At 42.8% G+C, this 23001-nt stretch overlaps 1 protein-coding gene across 4 annotated transcripts in view; it reads left to right on the forward strand.

The window, feature by feature from the left end:
• The window catches only part of TTC33 (tetratricopeptide repeat domain 33), a 44552-nt gene extending 21915 nt beyond the window's left edge, over positions 1–22637 (forward strand). For all 4 annotated transcript variants that reach the window (XM_063128115.1, XM_063128116.1, XM_063128114.1 and 1 more), the window contains exons 4-5: positions 10315–10446; positions 21854–22637. In XM_063128115.1, the coding sequence (XP_062984185.1) occupies positions 10315–10446; positions 21854–22207 (486 nt within the window). In that variant the 3' untranslated portion in view covers positions 22208–22637. The remainder of the gene's footprint in view (positions 1–10314; positions 10447–21853) is intronic.
• The last annotated feature ends 364 nt before the right edge of the window (positions 22638–23001 follow it).

Genomic DNA, 23001 nt, shown 5'->3' on the forward strand with positions numbered 1-23001 from the left:
TTGTAATCTGAATAGAGTGTGACGTTAATGACACTAAAATAAAGACTTCACCCATATGAAGTCTGGTTCTTTTCATAGAAAACATTTTGATAATGAACCTGTTTTCCATCGAACATCTTGAATACATTCCTGGGATAAAGGTGTATGCATTTCAGCATGTTCAAAGTCAATTTCCCTACTCCTTAAATAATTGTATATGTTTGCAAAATCAGCTGAGCTACTAAAATCTCAGGTCTTTCCCTTTTTGCCCACTTAACACCCATGTCTAGGTTTGCGGGGGGAAGTTGTATTACAGCAGCTGGTTCCATTTACTTTATCAGCAGCAACATAATGTGTTCAGTGATGTTCTCTCTAAATAAACATTTCAGATGAATATGCTGGCTATTGAGAAATCCATTAATGTTTAAATTGAATTTGAAATAAGCAAATATTTAAATAAAGGAGTTAAAAGTCAGCTGGGCGGGCTCTGTCAAATTTAGTCCTCTTTTTCTGGTCATTAAGTGAATTATATGTTTATATAAATTATAGAGAATGATAAGCTTCCATTAATCTTTTTTATAATTTCTATAAATAGATCCCCCTAAAGAGATATATACCTTGGGGCACATTCAAACAGTTTGTGTGAACTCTGTGTAGTGAATATAAATGAGATGCTCAACCCATGGAGGCCAGTTAAATCTTTTCATGGGCTCTAGCTCGTAAGTGCCTCTTGGGTTTTACAGGAGCACGTAGGTACTGACATTTGCAAACTCAGTTTGGTTTTGAACTTGAGAAGCTCCTCTTTCAAATCTGGTGTTGATTCAGAGGGGAGGAGTTACCAGTGTGGAAAGCCTCATGCAGAAATCTGTGGAGCTCCTCTTTGACTACTGCACTGGACAAGGCAGGATATAAATAAATATAATAATAATACTGTTTTTTGCATGAAATGGAGCATCATATTTTTTTTTACTTTGTCCTCGTTTATATCCTTTTCCTTTCCTCCTTAGGTTCTGGGTTATATTCTGTTCTTACATGGGGTCTTTCTAAATATGTTGTATTTTGGGACTAAGAAGTTTCTTTGATGGCAAGGAGGCTGATACTTCAAATCTGAAAGCCTCACCACCCTCCCGGCACTGAATGGTGGGTAGAAGGAATGCTGGGATTTCAGGATGTGGCTTATTCTATGAGACAAACTCTTGAAACGTACCCCTTTCTTTACCATTTCTTTAGGCAGGGTTCTACAAATTTTGGTCAGCCTTGCTAACCCAGCCAAAACTGAGCATCAGGACCTAGTTCGGCCCTGAGCACTGGAAGCCGCTCCAAGCACATATTGTAGAGGACATATGTTGAGTTGATCAAAATGTTTTCACTTGCCTAATTGAACCAATTATTCAATTATATATTGTGGCCCTAATGATTAAATTGTACATTGGCATTTTTCACATTTAGAAAACCGGGGAAGGAAGGAAAGTTGTGACAGAGCACAGTCTTAAGTGTACAGTGCGTCAGCTACTGGCAATATATAGTAAAGTGAATGGTGCTGACAGAAAACCCCAAGGAAACATCGAAGTGAAAGTTTTAATTGTTTTAATGCCCTTTAGAATTGGAACATGTTTTGCCCCCAAATTATTATAGTTAAAAGGTAGATGGCTGAAGCTACAAAGGGCCATGAGCCAGTGAAAGAGTAATTGACTTTTCTGCTATAAAAGTATTAAAAGACATAAAAACTGAGATATGAAGGATTTTATTCTTCTCATTAAAATTGAATTTTATATGAAACAAGGCATGAGGTCATTTTGGAAGGTATCCACAGGTCATTTTGGAAGGTATCCACGTATTGTAGAGAAGTAAAATTACCACTAAAGGCTCGTCTAAAGCAAAAGCTCGCTGCCATAAAATTCCCATGAATGGGCAACTTAAGCAATTCAGACTGTAATTGGTGCAAAGAAATAACCAATAATTGAATTCTTTAGCTCTGATTATACAGACTGTGAATGCTAAATAGCATTTTAATGCCCTGAATTTTTTGGTAAAAGTAGCTGCTTCTCATCTTAGCAGCTTCGGCTGAACCACCAGGTGCATCCTTTGGTAGAGAAGTCAGTCCTCTCATATACTCCGGTCGCATCTGGATTAGTTTCTTATAATGCACTCTGCATGGAGCTGCCTCTGAAGACATTTTGGAAACTTCATTGGTTCCAAGTGCAGCTGCCAGGGGGTTAGCTAGGGCTTGCTGGCTGGATCATATAACTCTGATGTTATGGGTTGCAGCCAATGCTATCCTTCTCCCAGTGGAAAAGACACCACTGGTGAATTCGATTCTTCCTCTCCCTGAAGCCTCGCATGCCCTCCACACCTCCAAACTTTTTCCGGAGGCTTAGAGGACCCTCCACAGTAGATTTAGCAGTGAGCTGGAGAAAAGGAAGGGAAACTCCCATTACATGAGCAGCAGTCTGGTTCTAGCCCCATGTCATCGTCATCAGTAATTTATTTATGGGCTCGGTTCTGATGCTGGTTCTGACCTTCAAAGCTTTAAACAGTCTCAGTCAGTCTTCCCGAACCTAGAGTCCTCCAGATGGTTTGGACTACAACTCCACATTCCTGAACATTGGTTATGGTGGCTGGAAACGATGGGAATTGAAGTTCAAAACATCTGGAGAGCACCAGGTTGATCAAGGCTAGTCCAAGGCCAAGTTATCTTGAGAATTGCTGATGAATATTATCAAGCATTGCCAACTTTGGAGACCATGTTCTGTGTCCCTTCACCATCATAAGTCCGGTGGGTAAGCATGAGGGGCAGGGCCTTATCTGCTGTGGCATCAAGGCTATGTAACATCCTGCCAAGGAAGGCCCACCTAAAGCAGGAAGCAGGAGTTAAGGGCCACCCACACAGCCCACATAGTACTGAATTGTATTTCTGGGTCAGCTTTACATGCAGAATTCTATCAGAAGCCAGGGTTGGGGGCATCAGACAGGGAGCAATAAGCTTCTGCTACTTGCCTTAGACCTAGCAGCTAGCTGGATCCAAGGTGCATGGTTGTGGCAAACAATTGGTTGATATGCTAAAAGGAAGGAAAACAGACAGTTGATGTCCTTATTTTACATGGATGTTTTCTTTACAAACTGATGATTCTCATCCACAAGCAGCTACTTTAGTTGATAGCAGGCACCAGCACTCAAGAGGCTTAGAGTCCATGTCTTGATTTTGATCTGACTTTTATACTGTTAGTTTTACTCTACCCTGTGCCTGTTGATGCATTCTCTTCCCCTTCTTATTGTTTTATTATGATTCTATTAGAATGTAAGCCTATGCGGCAGGGTTTTACTATTTTATTGTTTTACTCTGTACAGCACCATGTACATTGATGGTGCTATATTAATAATAATAATGTCCTTTAAAATGATGTATTGGAGCTTTTCACAGCCATGTCAAAGGAAGCCACCAATTTATTTTATTTTAATTTTTGCTGATCAGTACTTGACCTTTCTCAAGCCTTTTTTTTTTTTTTTTTTTTTACTCTGACCGAATATCTTGATTACTCAGGCAATCCTATAACAACTTCCCGGCTCAGTCCAGTGCTCAGCCATAAACATTTTGGCTGCCTCCTTGTCTGCAGTACGTTGCTCCCTGCTCCATTTTTCTAACCCTGCCAGCCTACTTAAATTATTGGTGAACCGCCAAGAGAGCTCCGGCTATTGGGCGGTATAGAAATGTAATAAATAAAATAAAATAAATAAAAATAAATTATTACTTCTGGTAGTTTTGATGATCTTTTGATAACCAGGTCATCAAAACTACCAGATTTTCTCAGCATTTTAACAGTCTAGCAACTTAATTTTAACTTTGCTGTTTTTAAATTTGTATTTTAAATCTGTATTAATTTCTGCATTAATGCTCAATTTTATCTTGGTTGTGTTTTTATATTGTATTTTATATTATGAATGGTTTTAATGGTTTTAATTTTTGTAAACCTCCCAGAGAGCTTCAGCTATTGTTTGGTATAAAAATGCAATAAATGAATAAATAAATAGATTTATGTAGCATCAGTAATGCTCAAAGTATTTTCATTGTGTTTTCTTCCCACCATAACCGTGGGAGGTATGTAGCTGTTATGGCCATTTTACAGATGAGAAACTTGTGCAAGGCTAGCAGGGAATAGCATCAGAAGTAGAATTTGTTCCTAGAGCACACACCTCCAATTGCCTGGGTGTTGGATCCCAGCCCCATGAAGACATGGAAGGAGTTCTTCAATTTGTGCATGTGCAAGTCCGGGTCCAATCCATAACATTGGCAAAGGAACTCGTGAGGATGGGGAGAATGTGCAGAGCTTGCATACCCACCTTCACTCATAAGTATCTTTCTGAATGTTACTTCAGAAGACTGACATATTTCCTTCCCTGCTGGCATCTGTATTGGACATCCAAAGCAATCTGAATTTAAACTCATCCAACTTTGACAATATGGCCACTGTCCAGAGAGTCACAGAACTAGCTCCTCTTAACTATCTGGGCTTCTGCCTATCTAACACCAGCCTCTCAGGATGATATTGGAGTGTCTGACTCAGTGGTAAATTTGGAAGTGCAGGGGCTCATCGTGCCAGTTCCCATAGCCACGCCTCCAACAAAAATGCATGCACCTGTGTAGAGCTGGAAAAAGTGCGGAAAAGGACAACTAAAATGATCAAGGGGCTGGAGCAACTCCCCTATGCGGGAAGATGACAACACATGGAATTGTTTAGCTTGGGGAAAAAGGAGTCTAAAGGGAGACATGCTAGAGGTGTACAAAATTATGCATTGTGTGGAGAATGCGGATAGGGAGACTTTTTCTCCCTCTCTCATATTATTATTATTATTATTATTATTATTTATTTATATAGCACCATCAGTGTACATGGTGCTGTACAGAGTAAAACAGTAAATAGCAAGACCCTGCCGCATAGGCTTACAATCTAATAAAATCATAGTAAAACAATAAGGAGGGGAAGAGAATGCAAACAGGTACAGGGTAGGGTAAGCAGGCACAGGGTAGGGTAAAACTAACAGTAGAAAGTAACAGTAGAAGTCTGCACAACATCAAGTTTTAAAAGCTTTAGGAAAAAGAAAAGTTTTTAGTTGAGCTTTAAAAGCTGCGGTTGAACTTGTAGTTCTCAAATGTTCTGGAAGAGCGTTCCAGGCGTAAGGGGCAGCAGAAGAGAATGGACGAAGCCGAGCAAGGGAAGTAGAGGCCCTTGGGCAGGCGAGAAACATGGCATCAGAGGAGCGAAGAGCACGAGCGGGGCAATAGTGTGAGCTGATTGGTGGGGGATTCAGGACAGATAAAAGGAAGTACGTCTTTGCACAGCACATAGTTAAACTATGGAATTCGCTATCATAAGATATAGTGATGGCCACTGATTTAGATGGCTTTAAAAGGGGGTTGGATACATTCCTGGAGGAGAAGTTATCAATGGCTACTAGTCCTGATAGCTATGTGCTACCCCCAGTATCTGAGACAGTAAGTCTGTGGGCACCAGTTGCTGGGGAACATGGGTAGGAGGTTGCTGTTGCATCCATATCCTGCCTGTGGGTTCCTGGTTGACAGCTGGTTAGCCACTGTGTGAATAGAGTGCTCGACTAGATGGACCCTTGGCTTGATTCAGAATAGCACTTCTTATATTCTTATGATACACAAACAGCTCACCCAATTACTAGAAAAGATTGAAAAGGAGATATTTTAACATTATAACTACAGGTCAAAGCGAAGGACATGACATTTGCCTCATAACAAGAGGCCAATGCTCAAGTACAGACAGAGCAAAGCCACACGCAGGAAGGAACTTCTGGTGTCTATTCATTAGCTTGAGCCAGCCTTGGGAACATTTCCAAGTGGCAGCCAGGAATATCAGCATATGCTTGCAGAATGCAAGCTGCATTTTCTAGTGTGTGTATACCTTTATAAAATATGCTACTCCAGTTTCAGGGGCAGAATGTACACGAGTTGCTGGGGAACATGGCCAGGAGTATGCTATTGCACTCATGGCCTGCTTGTGTGTTTCCTGTGGGCATCTGGTTGGCCACTGTGTGAACAGAATGCTGGACTAGATGGACCCTTGGTCTGATCCAGCATAGCTCCTCTCATGTTTTTATGTCCCATGTCAACAAACCAGTTCTAGCAGTTGTCATGTCCAGCAGGACCAGTCCTTTTGTAAAGCTATTGGGTCATGTTCCATAATAGTCCATTCAAGACTAAGCTACCCAATAATATGTTGCATTACAGCAGGGAACAATATATTGTTGTTGTGAAAACTCATCTCAATCCCACCACTACAGGACTGCAGCTAAGCTCAGGGGGAACAGGGGATTCTGAGGGAGGGGGTGGCAGATGACATCAGCATCCCCACTGCTGTCAGCACGGCATCCCTGTACCTCCTCATTCTGCTACACCATTGGTCTGACTATTTTATTCAATGTTTCGACAAATATTAAAAGGCTGTGCCTATTAAAAATGGCTAATAGTAAGAAATCGTTCCGTAGTCATTATGTTGGTGTTTCAGTAGTGTGTATATCTTTCTTGGCACCCCACTTTCTCTGAGGTAGACCCGTGTTGGCTCTTTTCTGTGGGATGACCTTGTCATTAATGGCGTTTTGAAATGGTATGTTGGCTCTGTTGGGGTTGTTTCCCCCAAGCGAGGTGCGGGGATAGCATTCCTCCCCACTGGGAATTGTCAAGTTTACTGTGTCTGGAAGGTTAAATAAAGATTTAGTGTGTCAAAAGGCTGCACCTGTGCCATGGGAGACATAACCTGAAGGCAAAGGTGAGGGATCACTGGATGTTTTATTGTTACAGACAGTGCTCATGGTTTGCCGTTTCGGCTGTAGTATATAGGAGGGTCGTTCTGAGCACATTGTTCTATTCTGGGTGATGTACAAACAAGACTGGGAAAGAGCATCCCACTTTACAGCTTTACAACCAGTGGTATCCTGTAATTGTTCCCATTTGTTCCCCGTTTCCCCGTGTCACATGGGGAGGATTAATACTCATTAGTGGATCAGAGGGAGACTGGATCTGCCAAGCCGCTGCTGCATCCTCTGCAAAATCCAGCTTTTCCTGAGGTAGAAGCCTAGATTAAGTCTTTGCCAATTGACAGCTTGTATAGCTTTCCTACAGAGTAAGAGGAACAATGAAGATGAGCCTAAATTGCGCATCTTATTTATTTTTTTATTTATATCCCGCCATTTTTCCTCCAAGGAACCCAAGGTGACGTACATAATCCTCCTCCTCTCCATGCTATCCTCACAACAACAACCCTGTGAGGTAGGTTGGGTTGAGAGTAGAGATGTGAAGGCCCGGAAAAAAACCAGAAAAATTTGGAAAAACAGTTTTCCCCCCGAACGCTTTTTTGGTTTTTTTCCAAAAAAATGAAGAAAAAACGGATTACGGGATATTTTATTTTAGCATGACGAATAAAATGTTTAAGACAAGGTGTTCAGATATTTACTTCTCTGAATGATTTCTAAAAACTGTACAGTATCAGATTATTACAATTTCTGTGCACTGAGGACAAGCAAGTCCTAGGTTGCAAACTGAGACTACAACTCTCAAATGCAAGAGCAGGATGCCTTTCTTGCTCTAGGGGGCACCACTGCCATTGAAGCAGAGATTGAAACTGATAGTGATAGCTACAGCTCAGAAAATGTCTGATTAAATTTCATGCATATTCATTGAACCTTGGTTTCCCTCTTTTTCTCAGTTCTTTTTATGGGAATGGGTGCTTTATGTCTTGACACTGGAGGACTAGCAGAAACATAAATAATTTTCTTTGTTACTAATGTTGGTGGTTTCTTCTGTTGTTGTTGTTTTAAATTGATTTTTTGCCTGCTCCTCATAAACTGGCAGAACCAAAGAGGTTCCTTACAGTTCTGGTGTTCCTAACAGTTCAGGAGCTTGTAACTCTATTTGTTACCAAAAAATAATAATAATAAATAAATTTGTAATAATTGTTTGAATACACTGTACTTTTAATATACCAAATGTAATAATTTTATGCCAAACCAACTTGGACATAATTACTTTTTATGTTACTAAAGTAACAAAGTGACTTTCAATCTGTAAAAAGTGCTAATATTGCATTATTTCAATTTTTCCGAAAATTTCTGTCCCCCCCCCCCAAAAAAAAAAAAACAGGGAAAAAACTGTTTTTTTCCATGGCTCCAAAATTTCCGGAAATTTTACATCTCTAGCTGAGAGTCTGTGACTGGCCCAAAGTCACCCAGTGGGTTTCCATGGCCGAGTGGGGACTAGAACCCGGATCCTCCAGCTCCCAGTCCAACACTTTAGCCTCTACACCACACTGGCTGATTGGATACTCTTGTTTTGTCACCACTGAAGCAACTTCTATGAGAACACAGCTTCCCAAAAGCATGTTCTGCTAGCTACAGGATAGATCATGGTTTGGCATAAGATGGAAACTGATCTACCCGAGTCCTAAATAGTCATAATTAGAAAACAGAGTTACTTGTCAAATAATTAACAAGTAGCTAGTGTGTGTGAAATTGGGAGTATGGGGCAGCTCAGTTGGGCTTGGTGGACAGTCCTAATGAGATAAAAGATGGCGCCTTGCTGCGTCACGTAGCTTGATTCGGAGGCAAGCGGTGTGTGTGGAAGGAGTGGTGATTGTGGTACAACTCGCTGTAAATCCCAGGAGCTGGGACTCGGGGGTGGGATGGGATGGGTTGATCCTCCATCTCATTAGGTGTTACTGCATGGTATGTAATCTTTAGTACTGCTCTTTGTCTTACATTCAAATTCCATTTTAACGGAGCTTGTTTTTAACATGTGAAGTATAATTTATTTATTTCAATGTCTGATTTAAATCAGCACTCATTTTTCTGTTTAAACAAAGAAACATTTTTATAAACCTTGGGATGCATTCAAGGACTCCTGTATTCCACTTCTGCCTCCATTAGTCATCTCATCTAAATGCTGTCGGACACGTCTGTAGTGCTGCAAAGGAAGCAAGGAACTGTTATTTTCCAGAATGCTCATGATTTTTGTGTCTTTCCCTCAAACATCTTCCTCTTTTCTCTAGGTAGACACTTCTCTCTGATAATCCCTGGTGCAGGCTAAATACAGAAATGTCTGTGAATGGTGTTCATTGGGCTCCCAGCTGATATTAATATGGGGAGGAATCTGAACCTGGGTAGCTTACAGAACTGGCCACAATAAAACATCTTCAGAATGGTTGCCAGGTTGCACTTTTAGAAAACGTTTAGAGCAGGAGCGGATTGAATAAGTATGGCAATCTGTGTGTGTTCACACACAAGTGTTTTTAAAATTAATGTGATTATGAGTTCTTTTGGAAGTCACTGTCTATCTCATAACTTGCCATAGAATCATAGAATAGTAGAGTTGGAAGGGGCCTATAAGGCCATCGAGTCCAGCCTCCTGCTCAATGCAGGAATCTACTTTAAACAAACTTGACAGATGGTTGTCCAGCTGCCTCTTGAATGCCTCTAGCCCATGACCTCCCTAGGTAATTGGTTCCATTGTCATACTACTCTAACAGACAGAAAAATTTTCCTGATGTCCAGCTGAAATCTGGCTTCCTGTATCTTGAGCTCATTATTCCATGTCCTGCACTGTGGGATGATCGAGAAGAGATCGTGGCCCTCCTCTGTGTGACAACCTTTCAAGTACTTGAAGAGTGCTATCATCTCTCCCCTCAATCTTCTCTTCTCCAGGCTAAACATGTCCAGTTCTTTCAGTCTCTCCTCATAGGGCTTTGTTTCCAGACCCCTGATCATCCTCGTTACCCTCCTCTGAACCCTCTCCAGCTTGTCTGCGTCCTTCTTGAATTGTGGAGCCCAGAACTAGACGTAGTACTCAAGATGATGCCTAACCAGTGCCAAATAGAGGTGAACCAGTACCTCACATACTTTTGGCCAGAAAAAAAACATTTGTCTCCAAATGACAGTTGCCCTGGGACTACAGAAGGAGCAGGAAAGAACGCTGAGGCCCCCTTCATAGTCCTAAAGAACAAGAACATTCAAATAAGAAACCAGCGGGGGAATATCAGTCTGGTCCAAAGCGCATTTAAATGTTCACTTATAACTCACCACCTTGTCCTTAACTTGGAAAAACTGATCTTTTTTCCTTTTCCTCCTACTCCCCTTCCTTTGTACGGCTTGTCATTTTAGTTTGTCAGCCTGATGGCAGGGCCTCTCTCTCTCTCAAATTGATGTCAGCCACTTTGAGAGACCAGAATTATCTGAAAAGTGGGATAGAAATGCTGTCAGTAAATAAATAATAGAGTTGGTTGGTTGAAAACTTACTCTTTATTTTTCCCTTCTCCCCATTAGGTCCTGATGTCTCTGCATGAAATGTTCCCTGCAGTGCATGCAGCAGAAATGGCTGTCCAGAGAGATCCTCATTCTTGGGTGGCAAGGCAGACATTGGGACGGGCCCAGCTCGGCTTAGGAGAAATAGCACTGGTAAGTGTAAAAAAGGGAAGTGCTAATCTCCCATTTGAAATTTCTTTCAGCCAACACAGCTATAAGTTGAAAGTATTTTTTTTTAAGCTACTCACTTTTCGTTTAAAAAGTGTACTATAAATGCAAAGATTCTGCCCTGAATACCTTCTCTGTTAATTAGTTCTTTCACGTATTGTTCAACTAGCTGGGGGTTTACACGGGGTATGTCCAATGCTCATCTGCTGTGTGGCCTTCACAGTGCATGGAATTCTCTTAAATTTCCTTAGATCAATATATCACACATCCACTTGTATCTTTACCCTCCCAAAAAAGACATCTAGGCCTCAGCTAGACAAGGGGGTTGGAGGGAAGCGATCTCACGATTTGATGATCGCGAGATCGTTTCCTCGTCTACATGGGGCGCACGACATCATGGCTGCCAATTTTTTTAAAGGGGACGGAGCGCATGGGTGCTTGTGTGCAAATGGTGAGGTTTAAAAACAAAAAACAAAAAAAACTCACCCCTGATGAGCACAGAGCTCTGTGCCCCATGCCCGGCTCCTGGCAGTTACTCGCGAGGAGCCGGGACAAACTGCAACGCCTAGCCACATGTTCTCCGGTCTCGAGATCATCCTGAGACCGCAGAAAAAGCGGGCTAGAACTTTAGGGCAATATCCCGGGGAAAGGGAGGGATCATCCCTCCCTGCTCCCGGGATGCCCTGTGCTTCATTTGGACGCACAGGGATGATCCCGGGGCAATCCCCCGGATATCACCCCATCTAGCTATGGCCCTAGTTTAAAAAAACAAGCCGAAGGCAGGGGCGGAACCATGGATAATCTTCGCAGAATATTATTGGTATGAAAAATGTTTAATGGAGGTGTCTCTTCCTGCACCTAGTTTAAAAACAAGCAGGATTCAAACACACAGCCTTGAGGATTATAGATGGAGGGGATCTGTGTTGTTTTCTGTGAATCACAGTAATTTCTCACCATTTGTTTTTTTAAACGTCCAGCAGCTTTTGGAGTCATCTCTTGCTTATGGGAGAGCTACAAAAACAAGAGCATGTTCCACGGTGCCCTGCTGATTATTTTTCTGTTTTTAAAAAAAGGATCAGAAAAGATCCAGTCTGTGTCAAGGGAGCACATTCCTTCAGAGGAGCTTTTATACTACTGGAAGAAATGACTGCCGTTTGTTCTGTCTTCTATCTGCTTCGGCTACCAAGTGGACAGAACAAAGAAAATGCCATTGCTTTCAGCAGCATGGAAATTGTCTGCAATCAAAGTGCTTGCTTAAAATACGTCAGGTCTTTTCTGGTTCTTCTTGGAATAGATAGAGATCAGCTACAGCACTTTGGGATGTTTCCCGACATCATTGGTGCAGCCTTCAGGGTGTTTTGTTTAGTGGGAAAGCTGCCCACGAGAGAAAAGCAACGAGATGCCGAGTTAACATCTTGTTTCTTGTTGTTGCGTTGACGCATCTTGTTTCTTTTATTTGCATTGACTCTGCTGTAAAGAGCTGGAGAAACAGGTGAGGATACGCAGTCCAGAGCAGGAAGCGATCATAAAGTAGGTTATTGAATGCCATGTGCAAACCCGTTACAAGAGCAGTTCCCTGGCAGCTAACTCTCAGCACGAGGCTTACATTACATTTTGCAAGGCTTTCATTTTTCACACCATCCAACACATGAAGACAGGCACACCTGTACAAACACCTGATTCTCATACCAGGTATAAGATTCTCAAAAAAAAAAAAAATCACCTCCCAGTTACATGTTGTAAAGATACACTAGAGCAGCCTTTCCCAACTTGGTGCCCTCCAGATGTTTTGGACTACAACTCCTGGGACTCCTGACCATTGGCCATGCCAGCTGGCTGGGGTTATTTATATTTATTTATTTATTACATTTATAATACATAAATTATATATTTAATTTATAATACATAAATTATAATACATTTATAAATATATTATTTATAATATAATAATTATTTATTACATTTATAAGAGAGCTCCGGCTATTGGGCGGTATAGAAATGTAATAAATAAATAAATAAATAAATAAATTTATATACAGCCGAAGCTCTCTGGGCGGTTTACAACAATTAAAAATACTAAACATTAAAAGTATACAAAAATTAAAAAAACATAAAAACATTATAAAAACAACAGTATCCATTTAAAAACAACAATTCTGGGGTCCATTAAAAACAAACTTAACGTTGTTAAATGCTGTTAAATTTATTTATTTATTTATTTAATTACATTTATATACCGCCCCACAGCCGAAGCTCTCTGGGCGGTTTACAACATTTAAAAATAGTAAACATTAAAAGTATACATTTTTAAAAAAAACACACACACACACATAAAAACAGTATAAAAACAACAGTATCCATTTAAAAACAACAATTGTGGGGTCCATTAAAAACAAACTTAACGTTGTTAAATGCTGTTAAAATGCTGTTAAAAATGCCTGGGAGAAGAGAAAAGTCTTGACCTGGCGCCGAAAAGATAACAATGTTGGCGCCAGGCGAGCCTCATCGGGAAGATCGTTCCACAGTCGGGGGGCAACCACTGAGAAGGCCCTCTCCCTTGTTGCCGTCCTCCGAGCTTCCCTCGGAGTAGGCACTCGGAGGAGGACCTTAGATGTTGAGTGCAGTGTACGGGTAGGTTCATGTCGGGAGAGGCGTTCCATCAGGAATTGCGGTCCCAAGACATGTAGGGCTTTATAGGTTAAGACCAGCACCTTGAATTGGGCTCGGAAACATATAGGCAGCCAATGCAAGCGGGCCAGAATCGGTGTTATATGCTCAAACCTCCCTGTTCCAGCTATCAATCTGGCCGCCACATTTTGCACAAGCTGCAGCTTCCGGACCGTCTTCAAAGGCTGCCCCATGTAGAGAGCATTGCAGTAATCTAATTTGGAAGTTACCAGAGTATGGACAACTGAAGCTAGGTTATCCCTGTCCAGATAGGGGCGTAGCTGGGCCACCAGCCGGAGTTGGTAGAAAGCACTCCGTGCCACCGAGGCCACCTGAGCCTCAAGTGACAAAGATGGTTCTAGGAGAACCCCCAAGCTACGAACCTGCTCCTTCAAGGGGAGTGCAACCCCATCCAGAACCGGTTGAACGCCCCCCATCCGATCAGAGGAACCACCCACCAGCAGCATCTCAGTCTTGTCTGGATTGAGTTTCAGTTTATTAGCCCTCATCCAGTCCATTGTCGCAGCCAAGCACCGGTTCAGCACAGCCACAGCCACACCTGATGAGGATGAAAAGGAGCAGTAGAGCTGCGTGTCGTCAGCGTACTGATGACAGCGCACTCCAAAACTCCGGATGACCGCACCCAACGGTTTCATGTACATGTTAAACAGCATGGGGGACAAGACCGATCCCTGCGGAACTCCATACTGAAGAGTCCACGGGGCCGAGCAATGTCCCCCAAGCACCACCTTCTGGAACCGTCCTGCTAAGTAGGAGCGGAACCACTGCAATGCAGTGCCCCCCACTCCCAACTCAGCCAGACATTCCAGAAGGATACCATGGTCGATGGTATCGAAAGCCGCTGAGAGGTCGAGGAGAATCAACAGAGTCACACTCTGATGGGACTGAAAATCCAAAACATCCCCAGGTTGGGGGAGGCAGCACTAGAAAAACAACATGATCCCAGAGTTCAAAATGAGCCTCCTCTGCATGTCCAATTGCCTTCCAGCCCTGCTTGTGAGCATCCTAGAGGCATCCAGCTGCTACCGTGGGAAGGAAGAAGTTGGATCAAACTGAACAGGGCCCTCATCATGTTTGTGCATGGCATGAATTGTGTGGTTTTTAACGGACATTTTTGTAAAGCGCCCTATTGCGTCCTTCCTCAGCATGGCTCCCTCCAGATGTGCTGGACTACAACTCCCATAACCCCCCAGACAGTTATGCTGTCTAGGGGCTTATGGGAGTTGTAGTCCAACACATCTGGAGGGTGTCAGCTTGGGGTAGGCTGTCCCATTGCAATAGAAGGGTGAGGTAGAATGTTTCATAATAGATAAAATGTGCATTAAAGGCACGGCTGATCCCGCTGACCCTCTCATTTAACGACTAGAGTTAGAACTCTGAAAATTGATATCTCTAGCAATTCACACTGAATAGGAATGGAGAGGCTGTGTGAAAAAGTACTTCCCTTTATCTGTCCTAAACCTCCTGCCATTCAGCTTCATGGGATGATGATCCCATTGGGTTGTAGTATTTTGAGACAGGGAGAAAAATGTCTCCTATGCATACTTTACTACACCTCTACTTGCCTCTTTTCTAACCTAAACAGCCCCAGACCTTGGAACCTTTCCTCATAGGGGAGTTGCTCTAGCCCCTTGATAGTTTTAGTTGCCCTTTTCTGCTGTTTTTCCTGTTCAGCAATAACCTTTTTTAGGTGTGGTGAACATAACTGTACACAGTATTAAATGTCTGGTTGCACCATAGATTTATATAAGGGCAGTATGATATTGGCAGCTTGCTTTTCAATTCCTTTCCTAATTATGCCTTACAGAGTTTTCCTTTTTCACAGCACGCTGGGTTGACATTTTCATCAAGCTGTCCACTCCAACTCCAAGATTTCTTTCTTGGTCAGACACTGTTAGCTCAGATCCCAGTTGCTATATAACTGGGCATGTTTAGCCTGGAGAAGAGAAGATTGAGGGGAGACATGATAGCAGTCTTCAAATACTTAAAAGGTTGTCACACAGAGGAGGGCCAGGATCTCTTCTCGATCCTCCCAGAGTGCAGGACACGGAATAACGGGCTCAAGTTAAAGGAAGCCAGATTCCGGCTGGACATCAGGAAAAACTTCCTGACTGTTAGAGCAGTGCGACAGTGGAATCAGTTACCTAGGGAGGTTGTGGGCTCTCCCACACTAGAGGCCTTCAAGAGGCAGCTGGACAACCATCTGTTAGGGATGCTTTAGGGTGGATTTCTGCATTGAGCAGGGGGTTGGACTAGATGGCCTTGCAGGACCCTTCCAACTCTGCTATTCTATGATTCTATGATTCTATATTTGACTCATCTCATCAGCAGATGTTCATTTCCCATGCTAGCTGTGATCTGCTGATGAATTATTATTATTTTGCTACACATTGCCTGCAAAAAGTATTTGCTAGGCCAGTACACCATCTTTTGTGGAGGCCAAGGCCTTCATAGAGCAGCTGTCCTTTCAAGGTAGCATGGCAGCTATTATGGATCTTTTCTCTGAGGAACCTCTGAAAAGCTTCAAATGAACCCCAGGTTTTCAGGGATTACAGTTTGAAAAACACTGGCTAAATGCAACAATCAGTTGCAGGGATTCATTATAGGCTTTAAAAAGTGCTGTGAGTCCCTTATATATGTCAGTTTAGAAGTTAGTTACCCTGCTGGGATACATTTTCTAAACCAAAGGCCATTTTGTTAACAGAAAAGAAATCAATCAAACATAACGATGAAGTACAGAGGCTGGCAGGAAGAGAGGAAATATGACCAGGTTTCCAAATGGATAGAATGAGCAATCACAATTTGTTGAAGAAGCGATTCTTTAACAATCTTCAGTCAGTACTATGGCCAAAAAAATACATTCTATAATTTTGTGTTTCCTTAGTTCTATGCTAGTTCATAAGAGACGATTGCTGATGCTCGCACAGATATGTCATTTCTCGTATGCCAGTTTTGGCTTGGTCCTGAAAGTCTTATGGATCCCTCAAATTTTCACTGAATAAAATGAAGCAAATCATACTTAAAATTCCAAAGTTGAATAATAGGCGAGATTAAGATCAACGTAATTAGAGAACGTTTTTGTTTGTTTGTTTGTTTTTTAAAGTTTCAGCAAACAAATGAGGGGCTATTCTTGGTAGCCAGATGGTAAAAGGGACAGAATGTTACACAGCTGGAAATGATGTTTTCATATTCCTGCAGGAAGGAAAAAGTTTCTTCCTCCACTTAGTAGTTATACTGGAAAAAACCATCTAGATAATAACTGTAGTCACAGAGGCAAGAATGTACTTTATATGTCATATATATATTGATGCACACAGATCTTTACTTGGGTTCCTCAAAGCCTGGGAGGCAAGGTGTCACTAAGGAAAGTGTGTGCCCAGGCATAGAGGCACCATCGCACCAAGGGGCAGGACAGCATACCCTAGCCCTTTCCTTGCGCACGGCAGCTAAACCAATGGTAGCAGCAAAGCCAATGTGGGGAATGGGCCCATCTCATCTGCAGAGGCATCCCCAATAAATATGGGTGATTTGGAGTCCGAGGGGGAGGGCTTTGCTGAGGCTTCACAGTTGCAGGGGACTGGCAGTCCCAGAGTGGAAGTTGTCCAGGTGAGAGCTAATAGTTGGAAAGTAGACATCCAGGGCCCTCTTCACACATGGGAATGCCAAAGCAGGAGGAGTTAGAAATGCAAGATCCCAGGGTGAGACATCGCGCTATGCAAGGGTTTCAAAAGGCTGACTGTGCAAGGAAATCTCCTCTGGAAAGTCTATCCCTAAAGGGGTTGTCAGGTTGTCAAAAGGACAACTGGCACCAGGTTTGTTGCAACTATCAGCATTTATCAAAGAGAGATGATTGTAGATTAAGTGGCCCTGTATTATGCAAAGCTGTCTAGAGACCTAATGCTAAGTACAATCGTGGATTCCAATTGTGACCTGAGGCATTGCTGATGTAACTTCAGTTTGCATAATAAACGCAGTTGTTTTGCACTTTCGATCACAAAAGAGATCCGAGGCTGGGCACTTGACAGTCATCTCTTTGGTGCTCAGCTGCGTACTGCTGAAAATGTGGGGAAGCTACAACCCAGCCTTGCCCTCCTATGCATTTATATTTTTGGGACGCAGATCATCTCATTCGTTCAGCTAGAGTACAATACTAGTAGTGATGATGAAGATGATATATAATAATTCAATCATAGAATCCCTAACTCTGTTTACAATATCTGAAACATGGCCACTCTGATCTAGCTACAGGGCATACTCACACAGACACAGGAGGGTGGGTTTCCCTCCCCTGATCCAACTGCTGGGGTTGTGCATGTGTAGCTCTATTAGAAATATAGTGATAAAATTGATAGCAGAAATTTAGTGGCAGGGTGGGAGAAAGAGCCATATTTAACTACTCCCCCTCTCCCTGTCTGATGGTTGCTCATTGATTGACAGAGTTGTATACAGTTTTGGCTCAGACCACATACATTTACATGCCTATATTTCATAGAATCATAGAATAGTAGAGTTGGAAGGGGCCTATAAGGCCATCGAGTCCAACCCCCTGCTCATTGCAGGAATCTACCTTAAAACATCCCTGACAGATGACTGTCCAGGTGCCTCTTGAATGCCTCTAGTATGGGAGAGCCCATGACCTCCCTAGGCAATTGGTTCCATTGTTGTACTGCACTAACAGTCAGAAAGTTTTTCCTGCTGTCCAGCCAGAATCTGGCTTCCTGTAACTTGAGCCCATTATTCCGTGTCCTGCACTCTTGGATGATTGAGAAGAGATCCTGTCCCTCCTCTGTGTGACAACCTTTCAAGTATTTGAACAGTGCTATCATGTCTCCCCTTTCAGTTTATCCTTTCCTTTTATTATCCTTGAAATTGAAATGGGGAAAAAATCAGTCAATTATTTGTAAAGAGCCTCGAAGTTCCATTAAATTATTTCCACCATGGATGCTAGAATGGGTGATAGCAGCTTTTCCGTTTCTGCAACCGACCATAATTTGTCTAGCCATGGTTAACACCTCTCTCCATTTCCAACATTTGGCAAAGTTTACCTTTTCCACTGCTGATAAATTCTTAACGGTAAGCACCTGGCTCTTCTTCTAACCCTAACTCTTTTAGATACGTTTGCAAAATAACTTCAGGATTTCTCCCTAAATGATACCCTCTTCTGATGCTGTATTATAACCAGCACTTCTCTCCAAAACATCTTAACTTCTAAGCATTGTCCCCAAAATGTGAAACAAGCAAGATTCTTCATTCTGAAAAATGGGATGTGTAGAGGATGACTTTCTTTGATTACAGTTAGAGTTAAAGGACCTACGGGGCCACAGTTTTCTAATTTTATGCTAAGATTGTTACATTTCAGTATCCCTGAAACATTTATGTCTGAAAATGGAATTCTCTTTTATCCAACAGCAACCATTCATCTAGGGATACTTTTAGAACAAAGGTGCTTAGTAATGCAATTTTACGGCCTCATAAAAGCCAATGGTATTTTACTGACGAAGTTATGTAGTGACAAATATATGCCTGGAGGAACTCTTTCTTAAAGAAATGGTAAAAAAAGATAAAAAATAAAAGTGATCTTATGTGTTGTGTTGCAATATTTTGGATGTTGTCATGTTTACTTAGTCTAAACAGCCTCTTGATGCAAACAGCTGTTGATGGGTGCTGTGTTTGAAGAAATAAGCTGTGCTGTATCAAGTATCTGCTGAATCCAGATTTTTTTCAGAAACGTAAGTGCTGGGAGTAGGCCTTCAAACAACATTTCTTCCCACCCACGCACCCATTTCCCCCTTGGAAACCAATGGCAGTTGATCAAGATCAAAAAGCAAACAAAGAGATCATAATTATAATCTGCGATTCAGCATTTATTCTCAGAAATGACAACGTTCATAACTGGTTTCCGCTGGGACCAATACATCTCCGTATGGAACGCATATTTTGCAATGACAACTGGGGTAGGATAGGAATATGTGAAGTCATTTTTCTGCCTCTGGAAGACAGCTTTGCTGTAAGCAGTCCTAATATTTTGACAGACTCGTACAAAATGAAATGATCTCTCGATAGATTTTTGTCGGTGTCAATATAGGAAAGCTTTGTCACACAGAACTTTTATTTATTTATTTACAACATTTATATACTGCTACACATCTAAACAGATTCTGGAGCAGTGAACAATAAGAAAAAGTAATAAAAAGATAAAAAGACTAAAGTACTATATTAAAAAAATATTCTTTTTAAAAACAGAGTGCCAATAAAAACCGTGGCTCGTCAGTCAAGGAAGACTTCCTGGAATAGAGCTGTTTTCAGGAGGCACCAGAAACATCGGAGTGTTTACCTTTTGCCTTTCAAAGCCTGTCTGACTTTGAAAGGCATAGAAACGGGGCTATCACACTGAAGGCTCTTCTCTGGGTGGACTCCACTCGGGCCAGAGGTCCATGTGGAACCACCAGGAGCATGCCCTCTGATGACCTCAGTGACTGGGCAGGTTGGTAAGGGAGAAGGCACTCTCTCAGGTATCCTGGTTCCAAGTTCTTTAGGGCTTTGTACACTAGTACCAAACCCCTTAAACCTAGCCTAGTAGTGAATGGGTAGCCAGTGCCGTAGGGCAGCCCCACATCAATTTCAGCAATCCAGTCTTGAGGTTAGTGCCTGTTCCACTGTGGCCAAGCTATGCCTGTCTAGGAGAGGCCATAGCTGGCGAACCAACCAAAGCTGGTAAAAGCCACTCTGAGACACTAGGGCCCTTTGGGCCTCCAGCAACAGTGATGAATCTAGGAGTACCTCCAAACTACAAACCTGGTCTTTCAGAGGGAGTGCAACCCTATCCAGAATAGGCAATGAGCCTATCTCCTGGATTTGTGAACCACTCACCCATAGGCTTCCGTCTTGTGAGGATTCAGTTACAGTTTATTGGCCCTCATCCAGGCCATCCAGTTTTGGCACTGATCCAGGACATGCATAGGCTCACCTGATTCAGACATCACAGGGAGATAGAGCTATATCACATCAGGATACTGATGGCACTTGGCTCCAAATCCCCTAATGACCACTCCCAGTGGCTTAATATAGATGTAAATAACATTGGCGACAAGATGGTACCATGCGGAATCCTATAGGTCAGTTGCCAAGATCCTGAAGAATTGTCACCCAATGTAACTCTCTGAAATCGGCCCCACAGGTAGGACTGGAACCACTTTAATACAGTGCCTCCAATGCCCATCCCACAGAGTCAACACAGGAGGATACCATGGTTGATGGTATGAAAAGCCGATGAGAGATTGAGCAGAAATATCAAGGTTGCACTCCCCATGTCCCTGTCTTCATAAAAGTCATTTGTCAGGGTGGACCAAGGCTGATTCAGTCCCGCAACCAGGTTGAAAACCAAACTGGAAACTTAAATTAGAAAGTCAGTATCTTCTAAGAGTGCCTGCAGTTGTTCCTCCAAGACCCTCTCTAGTAACTTCCCTATGAAAGGGGTATTTGCAAAAGGGTGGTAGTTGTCTAATACGATTGGGTCCAGAGTGGGCTTCTTCAGGAGGGGTTGCACTACTGCCTCCTTAAGGACAGCAGAAACCACCCCTTCCTGAAGAAAAGCATTCACCACACCTGGACCCACCCAATCCTACCCTTTTAGCTAGCTTTTATTAAACCGGGGGGGGGGCAAGGATCAAGAGGGCATGTGGTCAGTCTCATTGCTGCAAGTACCTTGTCCACATGCTGCAGCAACTGAAACTGATCTCACAAAATTGTGCAGATGGTGGTATCAGACACCTTGACTGGGTTGACTGGAGGGTTGACTGGAGCTGTGCTAACAACAGCAAGTTTTCTACAGAGACAAACAATTTTGGCCTAAAAGTACGATACAAAAAGTTCACAGCAGGTCCTTGAGAAGACCAGGGACCCATTTGCTGGGGAGAGAGTTAACAGCCCCCAGACCACCTGAAAGAGTTCCGCTTGACAGCTACTTGAGAACTTAATGGAGGCAGCCAAATAAGCCTTATGTGCGGCCCTCATCGCCACACAGTAGGCACATTTTATGTGCTCTAGAACACGCTCCGTCATCTTCACTTCGAGTCTTGCGCCAAACATCAAAGTTCAGTGTAAATCCAAAGCCTGAATACTTATACACTAGCACATACTGTACACAAGTAAACAAGAGAGAGACAGAGACTGCAATGTGATTAGTTTTGTAATAAAGTTACCGCCATGATTCTGTTCAGCCCTCAGCTTTTACAGATGACAAAATGCAGCCAAGAGTTGGTCTGACAATTCAGTCGTAGGCAAATAAGTGCTCACATAGGCAGGGTGACATTAGAGCTGCATATCCATGTAACATCACGACTCCTCTTCTGTGATCTGGAACAGTAGCAATTATCAGAATGATCACTCACATAAGCAGTTGTTTACAGATGTGCATGGTCAGCTGATCATGGGCATCAACTCTAAGACGTAATTACTCATTTCTGAAGCACTTCGAACACATTAAATGCATGTTAATAAATGCAAAGTAGCATCATTACACTTGTCTAAAGCTGCTGGTGAGTATGTAACACCCTCATTATTTTAAAAAGATTCAGTATTATTAGTATTTATATAACAACATCAGTGTGTTACATGGTAACAAACTGTCCTTTATTCTCTGAAGACAAAGTATGTGTTGCGCTGAACAATTCTAACCTCGCTGTTTCCACACCCGTTTTTATAGGCTATCCGGAGTTTCCAGATCGCCTTGCATATCTACCCGCTAAGCCCTGAACTCTGGAATGAAGATCTCTCTTGGGCAAGAAAGTTACAGCGGGAGAAGAAAGCAACCAAAACGGAGGCGGGCCCACAAAGAACGGCCACTCAGGGAGAGACTTCGGATGAACCAATCCCGGATTATGATTTTGAAAGCGACGAGATTTTGGCTGTGTGTGCAGCCATTGCCGAGAAGGAGAAAACCGCATTGGCCTCTAAAACTGTAGTGATTGTGTCTGCTTCAGGGGAGGTTGAGACTGTAACGGCAAAAGAGGAAAGTGCCACGACCCCTGACGGTACTGTTTTTATCAAAGCCCGATAAACAGCATCAACTCTTCTGGTAACAGCCATGTCTTTGAGGGCCTCTTTTCTCACCTTCCCTTCCGCTGCAGCCTCATCTTGGATTGCTGGAGCATTGGAGTTCCCTTGCCCTTCCGACAGAGTTCAGCCTCAGTGTGTATGGTGGCATCACTTCATTTCCAGAGCTGCTCGCTTCTAAAATGGGAGAAACCTTTTAAGGGGCTGCCTGTCCATCAGGCTCCATCACGATTGGATGATCGCAAGCTGAATGCCAGTATCTGCGAGATGATCAATAATGAGAACGGCTCAGAGCGCCATGTAGATAGGAGCGTAGAGCCACAGACCTTGGCCATGTTGTGTTCCTGATCTGGAAATGGTGGCTTTCAGTTGGAAACTGGAAAGTTGGGGGCTGTGTGCATTCATAAACCCATAAACAATCCCTCATTATGTTTTCCTTGTCTGCCTTACTTGATTCGTATCCCTGCTCTTTATATGCACTACACACATGCCCAGGGTTGCTCCGTCAGCTTGCTGTCCATGCCCACTTCTTCCTATGGCTGCTCGTGGCTATGAGCAGGGCGGAAAAGAGGGTACTATCAAAGGGGGCGGGGCGAAAAGGGGAGGAAAACCTCAGAAGGAAGTTTATTGTGGTAGGCCAAACATATTTCAGTTTATAGTCTTCGGAGACGAGAAGGTCTTAACACAGTGGGCTGGTTTGCATGACACAACAGACCACCATGGGTTAATTTACCCATAGGGGCTGTCGCACTGTGCTGGACACCACAGGCACCATATTTGCATGGTCTTCACAGGCAC

This window comes from Elgaria multicarinata, chromosome 6, assembly GCF_023053635.1.
Source record: "Elgaria multicarinata webbii isolate HBS135686 ecotype San Diego chromosome 6, rElgMul1.1.pri, whole genome shotgun sequence".
NCBI classification, from domain to species: domain Eukaryota; kingdom Metazoa; phylum Chordata; class Lepidosauria; order Squamata; family Anguidae; genus Elgaria; species Elgaria multicarinata.